The sequence below is a fragment of the Ailuropoda melanoleuca genome, chromosome 3, assembly GCF_002007445.2.
Source record: "Ailuropoda melanoleuca isolate Jingjing chromosome 3, ASM200744v2, whole genome shotgun sequence".
In the NCBI taxonomy this organism is placed as follows: domain Eukaryota; kingdom Metazoa; phylum Chordata; class Mammalia; order Carnivora; family Ursidae; genus Ailuropoda; species Ailuropoda melanoleuca.
This window is the reverse complement of record NC_048220.1, coordinates 17,403,112-17,420,252: the sequence shown is the minus strand read 5'-3', so window position 1 is coordinate 17,420,252 and position 17,141 is coordinate 17,403,112. Positions and strand designations below refer to the sequence as shown.

Below are 17,141 nucleotides of genomic sequence, written 5' to 3'. Positions count from 1 at the left end.
TGAGGTATTAATTATTTATGACATATTTACATACTTACAAAACTGTTTTTATCCAATACATCATCCTGCATAGTATCTTAAGAATGAACATCATATTGTGGGAGTAAAAATCCAAGTTTCTTAATAATTTATGCATAACCCAACATCTCTTAGATCACAAAATACCATCAATTTGGCTTCAGAGAACACAAATACCTGTTGAGAATTTTTTGTAGTCAAGGAACAAAGTAAATTCAACATAAAGTAATAAGTTGACCCTGAGTGTATCACTAATCTGCATAACTTTTGAATACATGCATATCATACTTTCCTTAAACTTACCAGTATACTACCATTTGGTTTAAATTCAGTCATCTCGATTTTCCACCTCATTAATCCTTAAGATAAAAAGGAACAAAGAATGGGGAAGTAACTTAGAGTCAAGGAGGAGAAAACTAGAACTGCCTGAAGCTTTCCAACGATGGCACAGCCCTGGTGTCCAGGCTTATTAGCCAAGGGTCTTGGATGGAGTCCTCGGAGTTCCTTCTGTCACCTGAGGCTGATGTTACGTTACTCTTGCTGCATTTTTCCTGTTGTCTTTCACACTGCTTGCTTACAACAAAAAAAATGTACAAGCCAAGAAAACTCACTAAGTGATTCCTGGAGCACTTCAGAAGAACAAAGTATCACAGACACGACCACACGAACAGTGGTGTTAGAGACTGGTTTTCCTGAGAAGCTTGAGGGACAAAAAAAGCAAAACGTCCCCCCCCTCCCCCGGTCTGACTCTCCCTCAAAAATGCTAGTGTCGGGGTGCCTGGGTGGCGCAGTCGTTAAGCGTCTGCCTTCGGCTCAGGGCGTGATCCTAGCGTTCTGGGATCGAGCCCCACATTGGGCTTCTCCGCTGGGAGCCTGCTTCTTCCTCTCCCACTCCCCCTGCTTGTGTTCCCTCTCTCGCTTGGCTATCTCTGTCAAATAAAATCTTTAAAAAAAAAATGCTAGTGTCGGTAGGAAATGAGCAGGAAGGGGTGGCTGGGTGACTGGTGAGGGGAAATGTGGCCTCGGACCGAGGGCTGGCATATCTCATGCCAACACTCACTACAGGCCTGCCCGGCTCAAGCCGCCATGGCGCGTACAAGGTAATGAGTTACTTTTCTTGCCCCTCATACAACAAAGAAATCTAAAGATGAAAAAATAAGCATGAGGTGGAGAAAACTGAGCGTGTGGAGTCAGTCATGCTTGGATGACTTTCAACGGTAACTGGGGGCCAAAAAAAGCATGAGAGGCCAAAACTGGATTGTGGGTTTATCTTTTCCATGTGCCCTTCCCTAATCCTCCTCGCCCACTCACAGTTCCAAAGAGCAGAAGGTTCAGCAAATGACCAGGGGCGGGAAAATGACCTGGCTTCACACAAGCCACAGACTACTGAACAGTTTGAGGACTGTGGGAAAATGGTCCTCCAAGGGCTTGTCCATGTTTGTGATTCTATGAAAATAGCCCTCAAAAACATAAACTATTTGAGACTTCGTAAAATAAAAGGAAAACAGACATTTTTTTAAGGATCTCTACGATTCTAACGGGAGGGAAGTGGCAGATCGGCACCTGCATATTCCAAGTACAGGCATCCTTCATCCCTAATTGTGATTTGTCACCAGGCCACTGCTGTGATAAAATACTGTTAGAAAAGTGTAGCTTTTTAAAAATAAAGGATAAAAGCAAGTAGTACAGAAAGGCTTCTCTTTTTTATTAATCAGATGAAGAAAACATAGAAAAGTGTTGCACAAATAGCAATGAAAGAGGGGAGAAAAGCATTCTAGCCCTATTATGCCACAGCAACTGGTTACATGTCTCTTCTCCCCCTACTTTTAATGATGAACAAGTCTGAATTTCACCATGTAATCATACGGTGCTTGGAAATGAACATATAGTCGTGTAAATAATGCTTCTTGTCCTCAGGTAAAAAAGCAAAAATCAAGTAAGTACTCAAAGTGATACAGAGCAAACGTTATCTGTAGTGACAGCACAGGGTAAGTGCCTCAACACCCTTTGTAAGACTGCGCTGACTTACAGCTAAAGAGCTGTATAGACGAGTAAATAAAAATTAAATTACATTTGGGTAAGAAACTCTCTTCAAAAAGTTATAGGAACTTGCATATGTAGAGTCCAAAGTATAAGACAAACTATTTAAATTTTGATTTATATAAATCCAAAAACGCTAAAATATATTATTTGGGGTTGTGGGGTGGGAGAAGCTTTCACTAAATACAAACACGATGGACTAGATAAACCAGGTTGAATATTAAACAGTTTCACAGAAAACTTCCATAAAGAGTAAAGGCAGAACGGCACCAAGTTAGAGAAGCATGTTTAAGGCAAACTAAATATTAAGTAACCTTAATGAAAAGAGACAAACAATCCCATAAATAACAAAGGTAATTCCTCTGAAAAATTTCTGTACGACACTTGAGTGGAAGCAGAAATAATGGCCATTGTCAGAGTTTACTTGGAAATATTGAATAGTATATAAAAATAACTGAAATGCTTCTGATTTAAAATACACTCAAATCACGGGCCGCTTAGTTGTCAAACAGCAATGGAAAATAAAACATACTACTGCAAGTTTCAGAGTCTAAATCTGTGAAATGCCAAAACTTATTTTGAAAAAACCCTTTTTCTTCTTTTTTTAGATTATATGTGTACAGGTGTGTAAGTACATGATAAAAAAAACAAAACAGAGAAACCCCCTTATTTTGGCCCATGTAAAAAGTATGCATAGAAACGTATGCCATCTCCCTGCAAGTAGGGGTCTGAGAGTCAACAGTTGAGCACACAGCTCCGCATCAGACCTGCGATCACCTGCACACACAGAAAGCATCAAAGACTACAAAGAAAGGGAGAAATCAGGAAATAAATGACATGTTCTTCAATGAGTTGTATCTTCTTAAACAACAAAATAATCAAGTACATATCCTTAAGTTAAATGTCCTAGCACATGAATTTGCACCTTACAAATTTAGTATATCAAATTGTCCTATAAAAATATTTATATATTTTCTAAGAACTGTGGTACGTGAAATGACACAATCACAGCAAGGATCTGGTTTTTTTCAGCTACTGGAATGACACCGTGCCTTTCTAGGGAAGATCGAGTGCAGCCTACAGGCAGACTCTCCAGACCGCCACACCCACTGGAGCTCCGCACTTGGCGACGGGACAAAGTCTCTGCTGCCACGCTGCAAGCGAAGAGGTCTCCGTGCCCTGGGTGAGTGTCCGTCACACGGTCCTCGGGGGCAGGCGCTGCTTGTACATGCCGGCCACGGCTTTGGCCGCGCTGTAGATCATCTGCCGGCGAGACATGCCGGTGAACGTCAGGTGCCAGTCAGTCCGCGTCACGTTCACTAAGCTCTTTTCCAGGACTTCACCCACCGTCACCAAAAGGCCTGACCACCTCAGACTGTAGTCCTGGGGCGTGAGGCTTTGAGCCTAGGGAAAAAGGAAACTGCGTGTGATTTATACTGCATTGAAAAAAACGACTGGCCCTAGCTCTCAGTGACCTCCCCAAGTCTGTCTCTCACATTTAGTATGGACAACAAGCCCCGAGAAACACAGCTACGCGGGAAGCGCTCTGACGGGGCAGGACTACGACACACAACTCCTCTGTTCAGTGTCCACAGTGAGCTCATCTCGTGGTTCACATGTCCTCTCAGTCTACGGACGCCACCTAACAGCGCTCATTGTCCAAGAGTTTAGGTTCCAGTCGAGTCCACGCTGTTTCAGGTTAAGGGGAAGAGGAGTGCTCACCGCACCTCCACCCCTAACCCTTCCCGTCCTTTTCCACTGTCCCTCCCTCATCAGTGTGCTCTTCGGAGCCTTCCCGTCACCTGAAGTGCTGACATCTTGACCTATACACTGTCTCGTTCATTAGGCGTCTGAGGTTCTCATGTCTGCTCAGTAGGTCTGATTTTTGTGCTGATTTTTCAGCACACACATATTCTAATTAGCTAACAGTTAACAGCATGGTAGTTATTTCTAGCAAACACATTTCAACTCTATTGAAATCCTTCTTTCTCTTTTAATATGTTCGTGTCTGAACTGTGTAAATTGATGAGTTATTGCTTGAACCATCAGGCCGTTTGTGGGATAAACCAATCTTGGCCAGGCTGTTCTGTTCATGATACTGTAATTTACAATTAAAAATACATACACCTGACCCTTGAACAACGTAGAGGTTAGGGAGAGTGACCACCTGGTATAGTTGAAAATCCACAGTATAACTTCTGACTCCCCCAAAACTTAATTAAGAGTCTACTGTTGACCAGACGCCTTACTGGTAAGTCAAGTAAACCCCCTTTGTATGTTATATGTATTATATACCATATTCTTAAAGTCAGCTAAGCTACAGAAAAAATGTTAAGAAAATCAAAAAGAGAAACTACCAAGTACTTTACTGTAAAAAGTCTGCTTATAAATGGACCTGTGCACTTCAAACCCATGTTGTTCAAAGGTCAGTTTTATCTGGTCTTCCTACTCCCTTCCAGCTCCAGGGCAGGGAGAGAAGCTGCAAGTTGACTGAATAACCAATGGCCAATGATGGAAGCATTCATAACTATACAATGAAGCCTCCATAAAAAACCCCAGAAGGATGGAGCTGGGAGAGCTTCTGGGCTGGTCAACATGTGGAGACGCAGGGCAGGTGGTGGGCGAGGGGGCACATGTCAACTCTGCGTGCTCTCCCGGGACCTTGACGTCTCCTCTCCTCCAGCTGGCTCTTCCTGAGTTCTACCTTCTCATAACACACAAGTAACCTAGTGAGCAGAAAGGCTTCCTGAGGAGGGGGCTGTCCGAACCAATCTGTAGAACCAGTTTGTCACTGAGACTTGCCACTGACATCTGCGAGGGGGAGGGGGCAGTTCTGTAGGGCGAAGTCCTGATTCTCTGGGACCGGACACTATCTCCAGGTAGGGAGTCAGAATTGCAATGAAATGTCTGACAGCAGCTGGTATCCTAAAATTCCTCGGTGGGGTGGAAAAAGCTCGCCCACATCCAGAACTGGGTCTGAAACCTCAATAGTTGGTGTCAGAAGAGGTATCTGGCAGAACAGCCCTGGCTTGTTGCAAGGCGTAGCTTACGAAGAGCAGGGAGGAGAGGGGGGCTGCAGAACCTTCGGTTGCCGGGTGGCCACGTGGTCACTGCTGGATCGGAGCAGCATCTGGGCTGCACCGTCACTAAAGGGCAAGTGCCCAGTGGAAATTGGAGATGGACTGTCTCCTGGAAAGCTGGTTTACTGAATACACGAAGAAATGCAGACTGTTAAGAAAAAGGCAACAGAGTCCAACACCTGGTGGTGGTTATCCACCACAGCTCAAGTCAAAGTCAAAGACAATGCTGAGTCTGGCCTTGAAGCGTGAGAGACAGTTAGGGACACAAGTTGATGGAATTACAGTAAAATTTGTAAGGAAACTGTCAGATGTGAACAGGCCAGGTGTGAAGTGATCTTCTTTTTCCTGACTGTATTTTGGGGATGGACACTGCAGTCTCACTGGGGAAAGCTTCCCCAAACCAGTACTGTAAAATCGAAAAGGGTGGAAATATGCCCTTCATGCACGATTAACTGTACAAGCTATCTGAGAACCAGGAAGACTGGGCCCACACAGTGTGGAAAAGAAGTGGGTATGCTAGCCGAGACTAATTCTCTGTGCCATAGCCCGCCATGGAGCATAGACTGAGGCTCGTGGCAAAAATCTGAGTGTGCCCGGCGTCTACTGGGACTTTGGAGTAAAATATTTCCATTTGGGGGGCACTTACTAGTAGACATTATTAAAGCAAACCCTTTCACTGAAGGACATAAAATGATTTTGAAATGTGAAACACCCATAATGTCTAGGATGGTGTTGGAGAAACGCCCTAATAGGGATGGCAGTGCCCAGGAAAGTTCCGTAAGATGGCAGTGGTTTACGTACAGGGTCATGATGCCTACCTAGAGAGACGATCATGAGCAAGGCACCTCTTTTTCTCTAGGACTCACTTTGAGGCCATGGGAAAAGCTGTGAGAACCAACAGCCGTGCAGACAGTGCCCTGTGAACAACTCTCAGCTGAACCACACAGAGCTAGCTGCCTGGTTTGCAGACAGCGGTTCCAAGGTGAGTGGACAACAGTGTATCTGAAAGGCCACGCCCCTGACGGAGGAAGGTGGAAAACAAATTAGCTCTGTGTGCTGAAATGCACCTATTTTCTCAGCAGTGACAGAAAAAATGCCCTAGGTTTCAGTTTTTACCGACTCTGAGGCAGTGGCCAAATGGTCAGCCAAGAAGGCATAATGGGAACATGGTGTATTAAAATGCCCATACAGGGCACAGCCCTGTGGAAATCACTCTGAGAATTTGAGGGGTACAAAGAAGTAGGACACGATCCCACCAGAACTTCCTTCCAGGTTTGGAGTGGAAGGGACAAGCAGATATCCTTCAGGTGGCCACCTAGGTCCATGATAAAAGAACCAGAGTAGAAGATATCGCACCAATCTGGATGGCTGAGCATCATTTCTTCAGAGCAAGGATCACACCTGACAGCACATGTCTGCTTTGATAGAGAATCAAACGGGCAACTGAAACCCTGGTCGTCGCCAGTGTGGCAGATCCCTCTGTTTTGCTGTGGATCTGGGACGGGGGTGGCGAAGGATGACGGTAATGACTGCGTAATTCTGACAAAGGGAGGTGGCGGCTGATCCAGTGACTTTTTTTCCTTCCCCACATCACTTTCACTGTTCATTCCCCCTATTTGGTGTTGCAAATACAGACGTGGGAACAGGGATGATTCCTAAGCAAGAAATGGTAAGTCTGTTTTCATGTTCTACTTCCTAAGGGCCGGCGGGGGTGGGGGGTGCGGGATGTGCCCTCCCTCTGGCAGAACAGGGTAACAGAGTAGGCAGCCCCACGGCCTGTGGCACAGCCAGCTCACTACGGCCACGCGTCCTTCCAGCCCACCTCGCTTGAGCGTGCTTTGCACAGACTGCATTTTTTACAGAGACTTGTGCCAACAGAGCTGCCACAGAGCTTTCCAACAGCATTCGTTCCCTTTTTGTCATATCCAGGTTATTCTCAGAATATTTCAAACTTTTTCATTATTTATTACAGTGATCTGTGGTCAATAATTACAACTTGCTGAAAGCTCAGATGATGGTTAGAATTTTTAGCAAGAACATTTTTTAATTAAAATGTGAACTTTTTAAAAATATGCCATTTCAGATTTAACAGACTATAGCATAAACCTAGCTTTTCTATGCACGGAGAAACAGAAAAACGCTATTTGCCATACTTTACTGTGACAGTCACTTTACGTCCGCGGTCTGGCCCCACAGCTGCGGCGTCTGAGCTGTGCCTGTAGTTTGGTGCGTAAGTCACCTTCTACCCTGTCTGCACGGAAGTGGACTGAGTGGGGAGGCACCTGCTGGACTAGAAGTGCCGCCTCTAACACACACCAACATAGGCTAACGGTTACATGCCTCCTGAAGTTTGGGTACAAATGGAACAAAGGATCAACTGTAGCTGTGGGTAAAGGACTGAATCATGGATTATACAATGAGGGAAACTGAATGTTACACTAACACCTCAAAAGAGGCTCAGGCTGAGAGATGACACGGTCTCTTCGCTCAGTTACTCCACATGTGTACAAGGGTGAAGCCCTATTACTAATCCCACTCCTGTTTTAGGAACCTGACAAAATAGAAAAGGCAGCTGGCTGCAAAGCTGAGTGGCCTCTCCCTGGGACACATTCTGGCACGATGTGATGACAGACTGGGTAGTTAGCAATTACTGACTTGTGCAAGTTATCGTTTGACCTTTTTATTTTGCTAGAAGGAATCTGTGTCTGAAGACCAGAGGTGGAGTGTAATGCTATGCTTTATAATAAGGAATAACATATTTGGTCGTGGACCCTGGTTTGTGGGACAGTGCTTCTAATTTTTTAAGCAGTGAGAAGGATAAAGGCGACTTTTGTTAATGAGGTGACATCCCTAAGGATGGGGATGGGTACGAGGAAAGGGCACCATGTGATTAGAAGGCTGGAACTTTCCATCTCTCTCCCCAACAACTTGGGGGAGGGTGGGGAGTTTCCAGCGTGGCCGAGGGTCTGGAGGCTGATCCAGTCAGGCCTACGTAACAAAGTTCCATAAAAACCCCCAAGGGTGGGGTTGGGAGAGGTTCTGAGTTAATGAACAGGACAGACTTGCGAATGACGAAGGGTTCAGAAGGCATGGAAGCTCTGTCCCCATTCCCCATACCTTGCCCTATGCATCTCTTCCAACTGGTTGTTCCTGAGTTACATCTTTTTATAATATATCTATAATCCAGTGAGTAAGCCTGTTTCTGAGTTCTATGAGTTGCTCCAGCAAATTAACTGGATCCAAGGAGACTGTGTCATGAGAACTTCTGGTTTATAGCCAAACAAACAGCTCACAACCTGGACTTGTGGGTGGCGGGGGAGACAGTCTTAAATCTGTAGGACCTGATGCTATCTATCTGTAGGTATACAGGGTCAGAATTGAGTTGAAATGCACGACACCCAGCGAGTGTTGGAAAATTGCTTGGTGGTAGGGGGTGGGGGGGCAAACCCCCCATATTGTAATTGGTTTTAGAACCCTTTGTAATGTTCTTGTAACACAATTTAAAATTCTATTAATTATACCAATGATTTTGACATTTGGCTCTGAAGTGATAGTGTATTGTAATTTTTGGGGGGGCGGTTTGGTTAGTCTCATAAAATAGCAAGCGTCATCAAAATTTTCAGAACTGAAGAAACTGACAATATTTACTGTCTCTGAAGTCAAAAAGTCAGGTTCGTGTGGTTCAACCTAATACTTGAATCAACTATGGCAATGTTTATTTTCCTAGAAACCCAGCCACTTCATCTAATTTCTTGATTTAACAGTCTGCACGGTATTCACAGAAAATCACCTTCATACTGGGATGAGTTTAATATTACCATCTATCAATTCTTCTGAACTTACTTCTGAGAGGAAATTATAAAAACCAAGTAAAAGAAAGATTTGATAAAATTTAAAAATTCCGAGCATGAATTCTTCATCCTCATGGAAACTGTAAAGCCCTAAGACAGCCACTGGTTGCTTTCAGGGATTCTATAAACATAAAAGCCGAATTTATACATGAGAACATACATGGATTTTCTTGGGAGAGAATCCAGTAGCTTTTATCAGATTCTCAAATGCCTAAAGACCCAAATAACTTTAAGAGACAGTTCTGAAATGACATTTGACAATGTACGTAAGAACAAACTTGATGAAAATTTTATGAAACAGGAAAACATCAACAAAATGTCGTTTTACATGGGAGTGCTAAGACTCCCATGTAAACCTGTATTTACGTTCTATTTTGTTCAAGAAAGGATGAAAGGTAAGGAACCAATCAATCATTAAACATTACGCTTCCATTCTTCTAAAAACTATGTGGACAGGTAAACGAAGAGTACGTTTTCAACAAACCTAGACGTGTGCTTTTCATGTAAGGCTTCCAAACAGGTTTCCACTTGTTACAAAAGATATGGAAGTTATAGGGGAACCGAAATGGTAGATAATGAAAGGCAAACCTACCACCAGAACAGGTAAACCATTTTTCTGCTCTTACAGGAGTGAACATAATCATAAAAACAAGAGGAAAACAGTGATTAAGCCTGTCATGTATTACCTTTTCAAAAACAGCTGGAAAAGAAGAGGAAAGTACTCACGTGAAAAAAACTGGAAACCGAAAGGCAAAGAGGAAAGGCTAAAGGCAGAAAGAAGCTGCGAACTCAGGAATGTAGCCTCACACAAACTTGTATTCTGAAAACAGTAGTTCAAGTTTCTCTGCAGAATAATGACAAAGGAGAGAACAAACCTGTTGCACGAATTCCAAAGGCACTGGTGTGGCCTGTGTAAACGTTTCTAGGTGAATGCCGTGGACGGGGTCTTCCACTATCAAACAGCCGATGTCAAACCACCTGTAACAGAACGGATGCGGACGATTTATGTGCCCAATAACAGACAGAACCACCCCCAAGAAACCACCAGGATCATTCAGATAAAACAGAGTTCAAAAAGGAAATGTTTTTTTCTAATCAGATCCATAAAAAGTATATATAAAATTACCGGTTGGCTTAATTCCAAGATGGAGGACAACAAAAAAGAAAAAACTGAAACTTATCCACGTAAAGTTTTTCTCGCTGAGACGGAGGGAGAAGGATGGGAAGAGGAGGATTCAAAAAAGCAACAGATAGATAGTTACTCATCTGAATATGCAAATACTTTATCACCAGTAACTTTTTCAAAATGTCACTTGCTAAAATACAGGAAATTTTATTTTACCATCTCTATGGTTACTACAGCCCACTTGCAAAGTTACTAGCAAATTAAATAAGCACATTCAGAGGAAATAACAAATCTTGTCCTTATTCTTGATAATGTCTTTGAAAACAGTTCATGAAATCAAAACTTTCTTCCATTCACTCAAATTATAAAAATACATTTTATAATTGCCTTAAGTCATCTGTAACACCACCAGCTTTTAGATAACCAGAATTATGCAACCACCAGATGCCATGAAATCATGAGTTTGGATAACTATATAGAGCAAAAAAAGTTCAGTCTATTTTTAAAAATATGTAGATCTAATGAAATGTGACAAAATACGAAATGAATTAGGTAACTTCTATTTAAAAAAAACAGCAAAGTAAAATATAGAATAACAGTTTGCTGAGGATTAAAATGGTAACAGGTAATGGCTGTAGTATTCATACCCTAAAAGTTGGTTTCAAATAAACATTAAATAAGGATATGAATTTTATCTGGCACACTAATCAGTCAGTAACGTGCGTATAATGCAGATAGTAGAGAACAATCATGGTGAGTAAGCATCAGGCCTGGACTTCCTGAAAAGCAGACGCACTGAAGGTAAAAGTCCCTTCTGTGATGCTGGTGAATACGTTACTGAAATTCAGTCGTGCTCTTGACAGAGTCTGCAGGGATATACCCCACTCAGGAGCTACACCTGCAACCGCGGGTAAGCCCATGAAAACCTCTTCTGTTTCTTTCCCTAGCGCTGCTGGCTGTGGAAACACTGGGCTCTCCTCGTGACTGTCCTTCAACTCCCCAGGGACACCCCACCCCACATTCATAGACAGTCACTGAGGCTCTGTCTCCGTCCCTTCCTTTCCCTCTCCGGGCAGCTGCTCAAACAACATGGACTTGACCGATCCCATAGGGCTGCCACTTTGACTAAAAAAGGGCTTAAGAAGAACTGTGGTTCCAAGATACTTGGATTTCACTTACCAGCAAAAACCTCAAAACAGAATGTGCGAACTGCCACTGTTTTACAAAAGATAGATCATCTACCACCACTGGCCAATTCTCAGAAAAAAAGGACATTTTAACACACTTAACACAGAACACAAGATATTTCAACTTGGCTGGTTCACCTCAGAATAAGGACAGTCCATGCTTACACAGGCTTTTGTCAGGTAAGGTACACACGTCATGTTACTTTTTCTCACGTGGCATGGACTGATGCAGGATTCAAAGACAGGTCTGTCCTAGCTCTATTCTTTGTTAGGGCTAGACACATTGGGGATCTCCTCTTTTGGCTGTCTGACTCTCCCTTGATCAGTCTCTTCTCAGTCTTAAGCATGTTATCGACTTGATCTTCTGTGCACTTATTTCCCTAAGGCCCACGGCAGACAGAAGTAGCCAAAGCAGGACCATCAAGTAATAATGGATCCTGGCTTTGCTCTCCATTCCCATGTCCTCCCTCTCTCTTCCTCTGCACCTTCCCATCCTCTCCTCTTTAATCCACACTAGAAACCAGCATCAGATTTCCTAATACTACAGTTTACCCTTGAACAACGGAGGGAAAAAGGTAAGAAACCACAAGAAGAAAAAATACACTTACAGTACTGTACTATACCAGAAAAATCTACACAAGTGGATCTGTGCAGTTCAAATCCATGCTTTTCAAGAGTCACCTGTGTTTACTACTATCCCTAATCTTCAAAATATGCTACCGTACTTGCTAAAAGGTATTTGGTAGGAAAAATACCCCATACCACATCTAGGTACAATGGGACAGCTGCTGGCAGACCAGTGCTCCCAATGAAAAGCTGGAGGAGGTAAACAAGTCCTGCCTCTGAAGGCGTCAAAGAGCTGCAGAAGGCAGGAGGACAAAATGGAGTAACGCTGGGGATGGGGGAAGCTTTCAGAGTGAGGTGAGTCCGGACCTTCAGCGGGACCTGAGTGCCACCCAGCCTGAACTCAGCAGCTAGACTAGAAGTGAAGGAAACCCATCACTAACATCTCCCAAAGGATAGGGAAACGGTTAGAATTTTCCCCCAGGTGGTAGGTGCTCAGGAACACCATTACTTATGTCCCTTTTCCACGCCGACAGCACAGACAGGAGCAGAGTCGGGACATTCTAGCCGGCCCGGCTCCCTCAGTGATCCCTGCGCCCCCAGGGCACACGCACCAGCTCGAGCCATCCCGCCAAAGCGGCCCCAGCGGGACACCCCAAGGCTCCAAACACACATCAACTGCACAGGGAACACCCCTACAAAAGGCCACCCTTTCAAGACTGGGAGAGGTAAGTGTTTCTCCTTATTTTGGCTTTGTGATTTAAGTTAAAGAAATATGCTTACATATTGAAACAGATATTCAGACTACTGAATAAAGAGTGCATAAATATCAAAAACACAAAAAAGAGCCAATAGGACTTAAAACACAATTAAGTGAAATGACAAATACACTAGAGGGAATCAGCAGCAAAATAGAGGATGTGGCAGAACAGGTATCCTAAAGCGACCAAGCTGAAGAGCAAAAAGAAAAAAAAATGATATGTTAAACGGTCTCTGGGACATTAACTGTACCATCTCTCTCTCTATATATATATATACACACACTCCCATTAAAGGGATCCCAGAAAAGAGAGAGAAAGGAGTTGAAAAGTTCCCTAACCTGGGGAAGGAAACAGATCCAGGTCCAAGAATCACAACCCAAAGTAAGGTGAACCCAAGGAGGTTCACACCAAGAAACATAAATAGAAAGTCAAAAATTAAAGAGACTCTTAAAGACATCAAGAGGTAAGCACCTAGTTATATAAAATACAACAGAAACTCCATAAAGCTACCAGCAGATTTCTCCACACAAACTTTACAGAATAGAAGGGAGTGGCATGATCTATTCAAAGTAGAGAAAAAACCTACAATCAGGAATACTCGACCTGTAAGGTAACATTCACCACTGAAGAAGAGGTGAGTAACTCATCACCATTAAACCAACCTTTTAAGAAATGTTCAAAAGACTTTTCTAAGAAGAAAAGGCCATGCCCAGACGTGAAAACTAGAAAAGGAAAAAATTTCACAGGTAAGGAAGAAGATCAATCACTTACACAGCTATTGTGAACACAAAAAGGCAAAAGTAGTAAAATCAATTATATCTACATTGAGATTGACAAAATAAAAAGATGTAAAATATGACATCATACACATAAAAGGTAGAGGGATGAGTAAAGTGCCTTCTGAATGTATCTGAACTTAACACATCATCGACTTCATAGACTGCATCATTTAAAATGTTATATAGGAATCTCAGGGTAACTACAAAACAATGAAATGGTAGTGAAGTCCATACCTATCAATAATTACTTCATATGTAAATGTAATACTCCAATCAATCAAAAGACACAGGATGACTGGATAGAACAAGACCCATCTATATGCAGCCTAAAAGAGACTCACTACATACCTACAGACACACAGAGACTTTTAAATGAAAGGATGGAAAAAGATATTTCATGCATGTGGAAGCAGAATAAAAACCCCAAAACTGGGAAGCAGGACATGTAGCAGACCTAACTGAAACAAAGACTATATAATAAAAAATAATGACACTACATAATCATAAGGGGATCAATCCAACAAGAGAGAACAATGGCAATTATCTATGTACCCAATATCGGAACATCAAAATATGTAAAACAAATATTAGCAGATCTCAAGGCAGAAAGTGAAGGTAGAACAATAACATTAAGGGACTTTGCCGCCCACTTGTATCAATGGATAGATCATCCACACAAAATCAGTAAGGAAACGGTGGCTTTCAACCAGATGGATTTAATACATCTATATACAACACTCCTTCCAAAACCAACTGAAGAGACACTCTTTTCAATAGCAAATGGAATGTTCCCAGGATAAATCATGTTAGGCCAAAAACAAGTCTCAATAAATGTCAGAGAATAAAATCCTATCAAACACCTTTTCCTACCATAAGGCTATCAAATTGGAAATCAATTACAAGGAAGACAAAAAACCCAAAAAAACTGGGAAAAACACCAACCATGGAGGCCAAACAATATGCTACTTACTAAACCAAAGGGTCAACGTCAACAGAGAAATCAAAGAGGAACTCAAAAAATCCTGGGAAACAATTGAAAATGGAAACGCAACAGCTGAAAATCTTTGGGACACAGCAAAAGCAGTTCTAAAGGCCTACCTCAACTAAAAAGTTCAACCTTACAACCTAATGGACGGAGGAAAAGAACAAACAAAGCTCAAAGAGCATGGAAGGAAAAAAATAATAAAGATCAGAGTGGAAATAGAAACAAAAAGAATAAAGAGCCACTTCTTTGAAACAATAAAACTGATTAACCTTTAGGCAGACTAATCAAGAGTCAAAATGAAAGAGAAGCAATGTGACAAAAATTCAAAAAATTTTTAGAGATAGTTATGAATACTATGAAAAATATGCCACCAAACTAGACAACCTGGAAGAAATTTATACCTTCCAAAAAGCATACAAGACTGAATCAGGAAGAAATAGAAAATGTGAACAGACCAATTACTAGTAACAAAACTAAGTAATCAAAAAGCCCCCAACAAACAAAAATCCAGGGAGTTTCACAAGAAAATTCTGAGTTATTTATACTTATCTTTCTCAAACTATCCAAAAACAGAACAGGAAGGAAAACTTACAAATTATTCCACAAGGCCAGCACTATCCTGATAGCAAAATCAGACAAAAACACTACAAAAAAGTTATATCCCTGATGAACACAGATGCAAAAATCCTCAAAACATTAGCAAACCAAATTCAACAATACATTAAAATAATCACAATCAAGTGCGAATTATTCCAGGGATGCAAGAATGATTCAACATTTCCAAATCAACGTGATACATCACATTAACAAAACCAGGGATAAAAACCATACGATCATTTCGGTAAATGCAGAAAGAGCACGTGATAAAATTCAACATCCATTCATAATAAGAATTCCCAATAAAGTGGGTTTATAGGGAACACACCTCAACATAATAAAGACCATATCTGACAAACATACAAGTAACATCAAAATGATGAAAAACTGAAAGATTTTTCTCTAAGACGGAGACAAAGATGTCCACTCATTCATCATAGCACAGAAAGTTGTGGCCACAGAAATCAAACAGGAAAAAATAAATAAAAGGCAGCCAAACTGTCAATAGTGAAAGCGGATATGATACTATGTACAGAAAAACTTAAAAGAACTAATAAACTCAGTGAAGTTGCATGATACAAAATCAACACATGGAAATCTGGTATATTTCTGTATACTAATAACAAAGCAGAAAGAAATTAAGAAAACAATCCCATTTACAAGTGCATCAAATGAATAAAATAACTAGGAATATATTTACGAAAGAAGGTGAAAGACCTGTACTCTTAAAACTGTAAGACAATGAAGAAAAACTGAAGGTGACACAAATGAAAAGATATTCCATGCTTATGGATTAGTAAAATCAATAGCATTAAAATATTCACACTACCCAAAACAATCTACAGATTCAGTGCATCCCTATCAAAATACTGGTAATATTTTTCACAGAACTAGAGCAAATAATACTAAAATATGTATAAAACCACAAAGACCTTGAATAGCCAAAGCAATCTGGAAAAGGAAGAACCAACCTAAAGGTATTACAATGCAAGATTTCAAGCCATACTTTAAAGCTATAGTAATCAAAAGATTAGGATACTGATACAATAGACATACAGATCCATAAAACAGTGTAGAGAACCCAGAAATAAACTGACACTTACGTGGCCAATCTAGTACAAAACTGGCAGGAATATACAAATGGGGAAAAAAGTTTTCAATAAATGGTACTGGGAAAACTGCACCACTTTCTAACACTAGTCACAAACTCAAAATGGACCTAACTGTAAGATCTGACCCGATACAACTCCTAAAACAAAAGACAGCAATCTCTTAAACATCAGCCTTACTTTCTTTCTAAATGTATCTCCTCACACAAGCGAAACAAAAGCAAAAATAAACTATTGGGACTACAGCAAAATAAAGACCTTTTCCACACCAAAACAAAAAAAGGGACTCCTACTTAATATCTTTGTGAATGATATATCCAATAAGGGGTTAATATCCCTATAAAAAACTCATACAACTATACACCAAAAACTATCCAATTAAAAATGGGCAGAAGAGAGCGCCTGGGCGGCTCAGTCGGTTAAGCATCTGCCTTCAGCTAGGCTCATGATCCCAGGGTCCTGGGATTGAGTCCCGCCTTGGGCTCCTTGCTCAGCAGGGAGTCTGCTTCTCCCTCTGCCTTCACCCCACATGTGCTCTCTCTCTCTCTCAAATAAGTAAAATCTTAAAAAAAAAAAAAAAAAGGCAGAAGCCATGAACAGGCATTTCTCCAAAAAAGACATACAGATGACCAACAGACACTTGAAAAGGTGTTCAACATCACTCGTCATCAGGAAAATGCAAATCAAAACCACAGTGAGAATGTTACAATGACTAACATTTTAAAAAGACAAGAAATAAGAAATGCTGGCAAGGACGCAGAGAAAAAGGGCCCCTTGTGCACTCCTGGTGGGAATGTAAACTGATATAGCCACTGTGGAAAACAGTATGGAGATCCCTCAAAAGACTAAAAATGGAAATACCTTATTATCCAGTATTTTCACGACTGGGTATTTACCCAAAGAAAAGGAAAACACTAATTCAGAAAGATACATGCATCCCTATGTTGACTGCAGCATTATTTACAATAGATATGGAAGCAACCCAAGTGTACACTGATAGATGAATGGATAAAGATGTGACACACACACACACACACACACACA

The 17,141-nt window shown here is 41.5% G+C and overlaps 1 protein-coding gene across 3 annotated transcripts in view; it reads right to left on the bottom strand.

Moving 5' to 3' along the window:
• Window positions 1–1,702: 1,702 nt before the first annotated feature.
• Window positions 1,703–17,141, bottom strand: part of PRRC1 (proline rich coiled-coil 1) — a 41,124-nt gene continuing 25,685 nt past the window's right edge. For all 3 annotated transcript variants that reach the window (XM_002918081.4, XM_019798401.2, XM_011223450.3), the window contains 2 exons: window positions 9,865–9,967; window positions 1,703–3,462 (listed from right to left, as the gene is read on the bottom strand). In XM_002918081.4, the coding sequence (XP_002918127.2) occupies window positions 3,253–3,462; window positions 9,865–9,967 (313 nt within the window). In that variant the 3' untranslated portion in view covers window positions 1,703–3,252. The remainder of the gene's footprint in view (window positions 3,463–9,864; window positions 9,968–17,141) is intronic.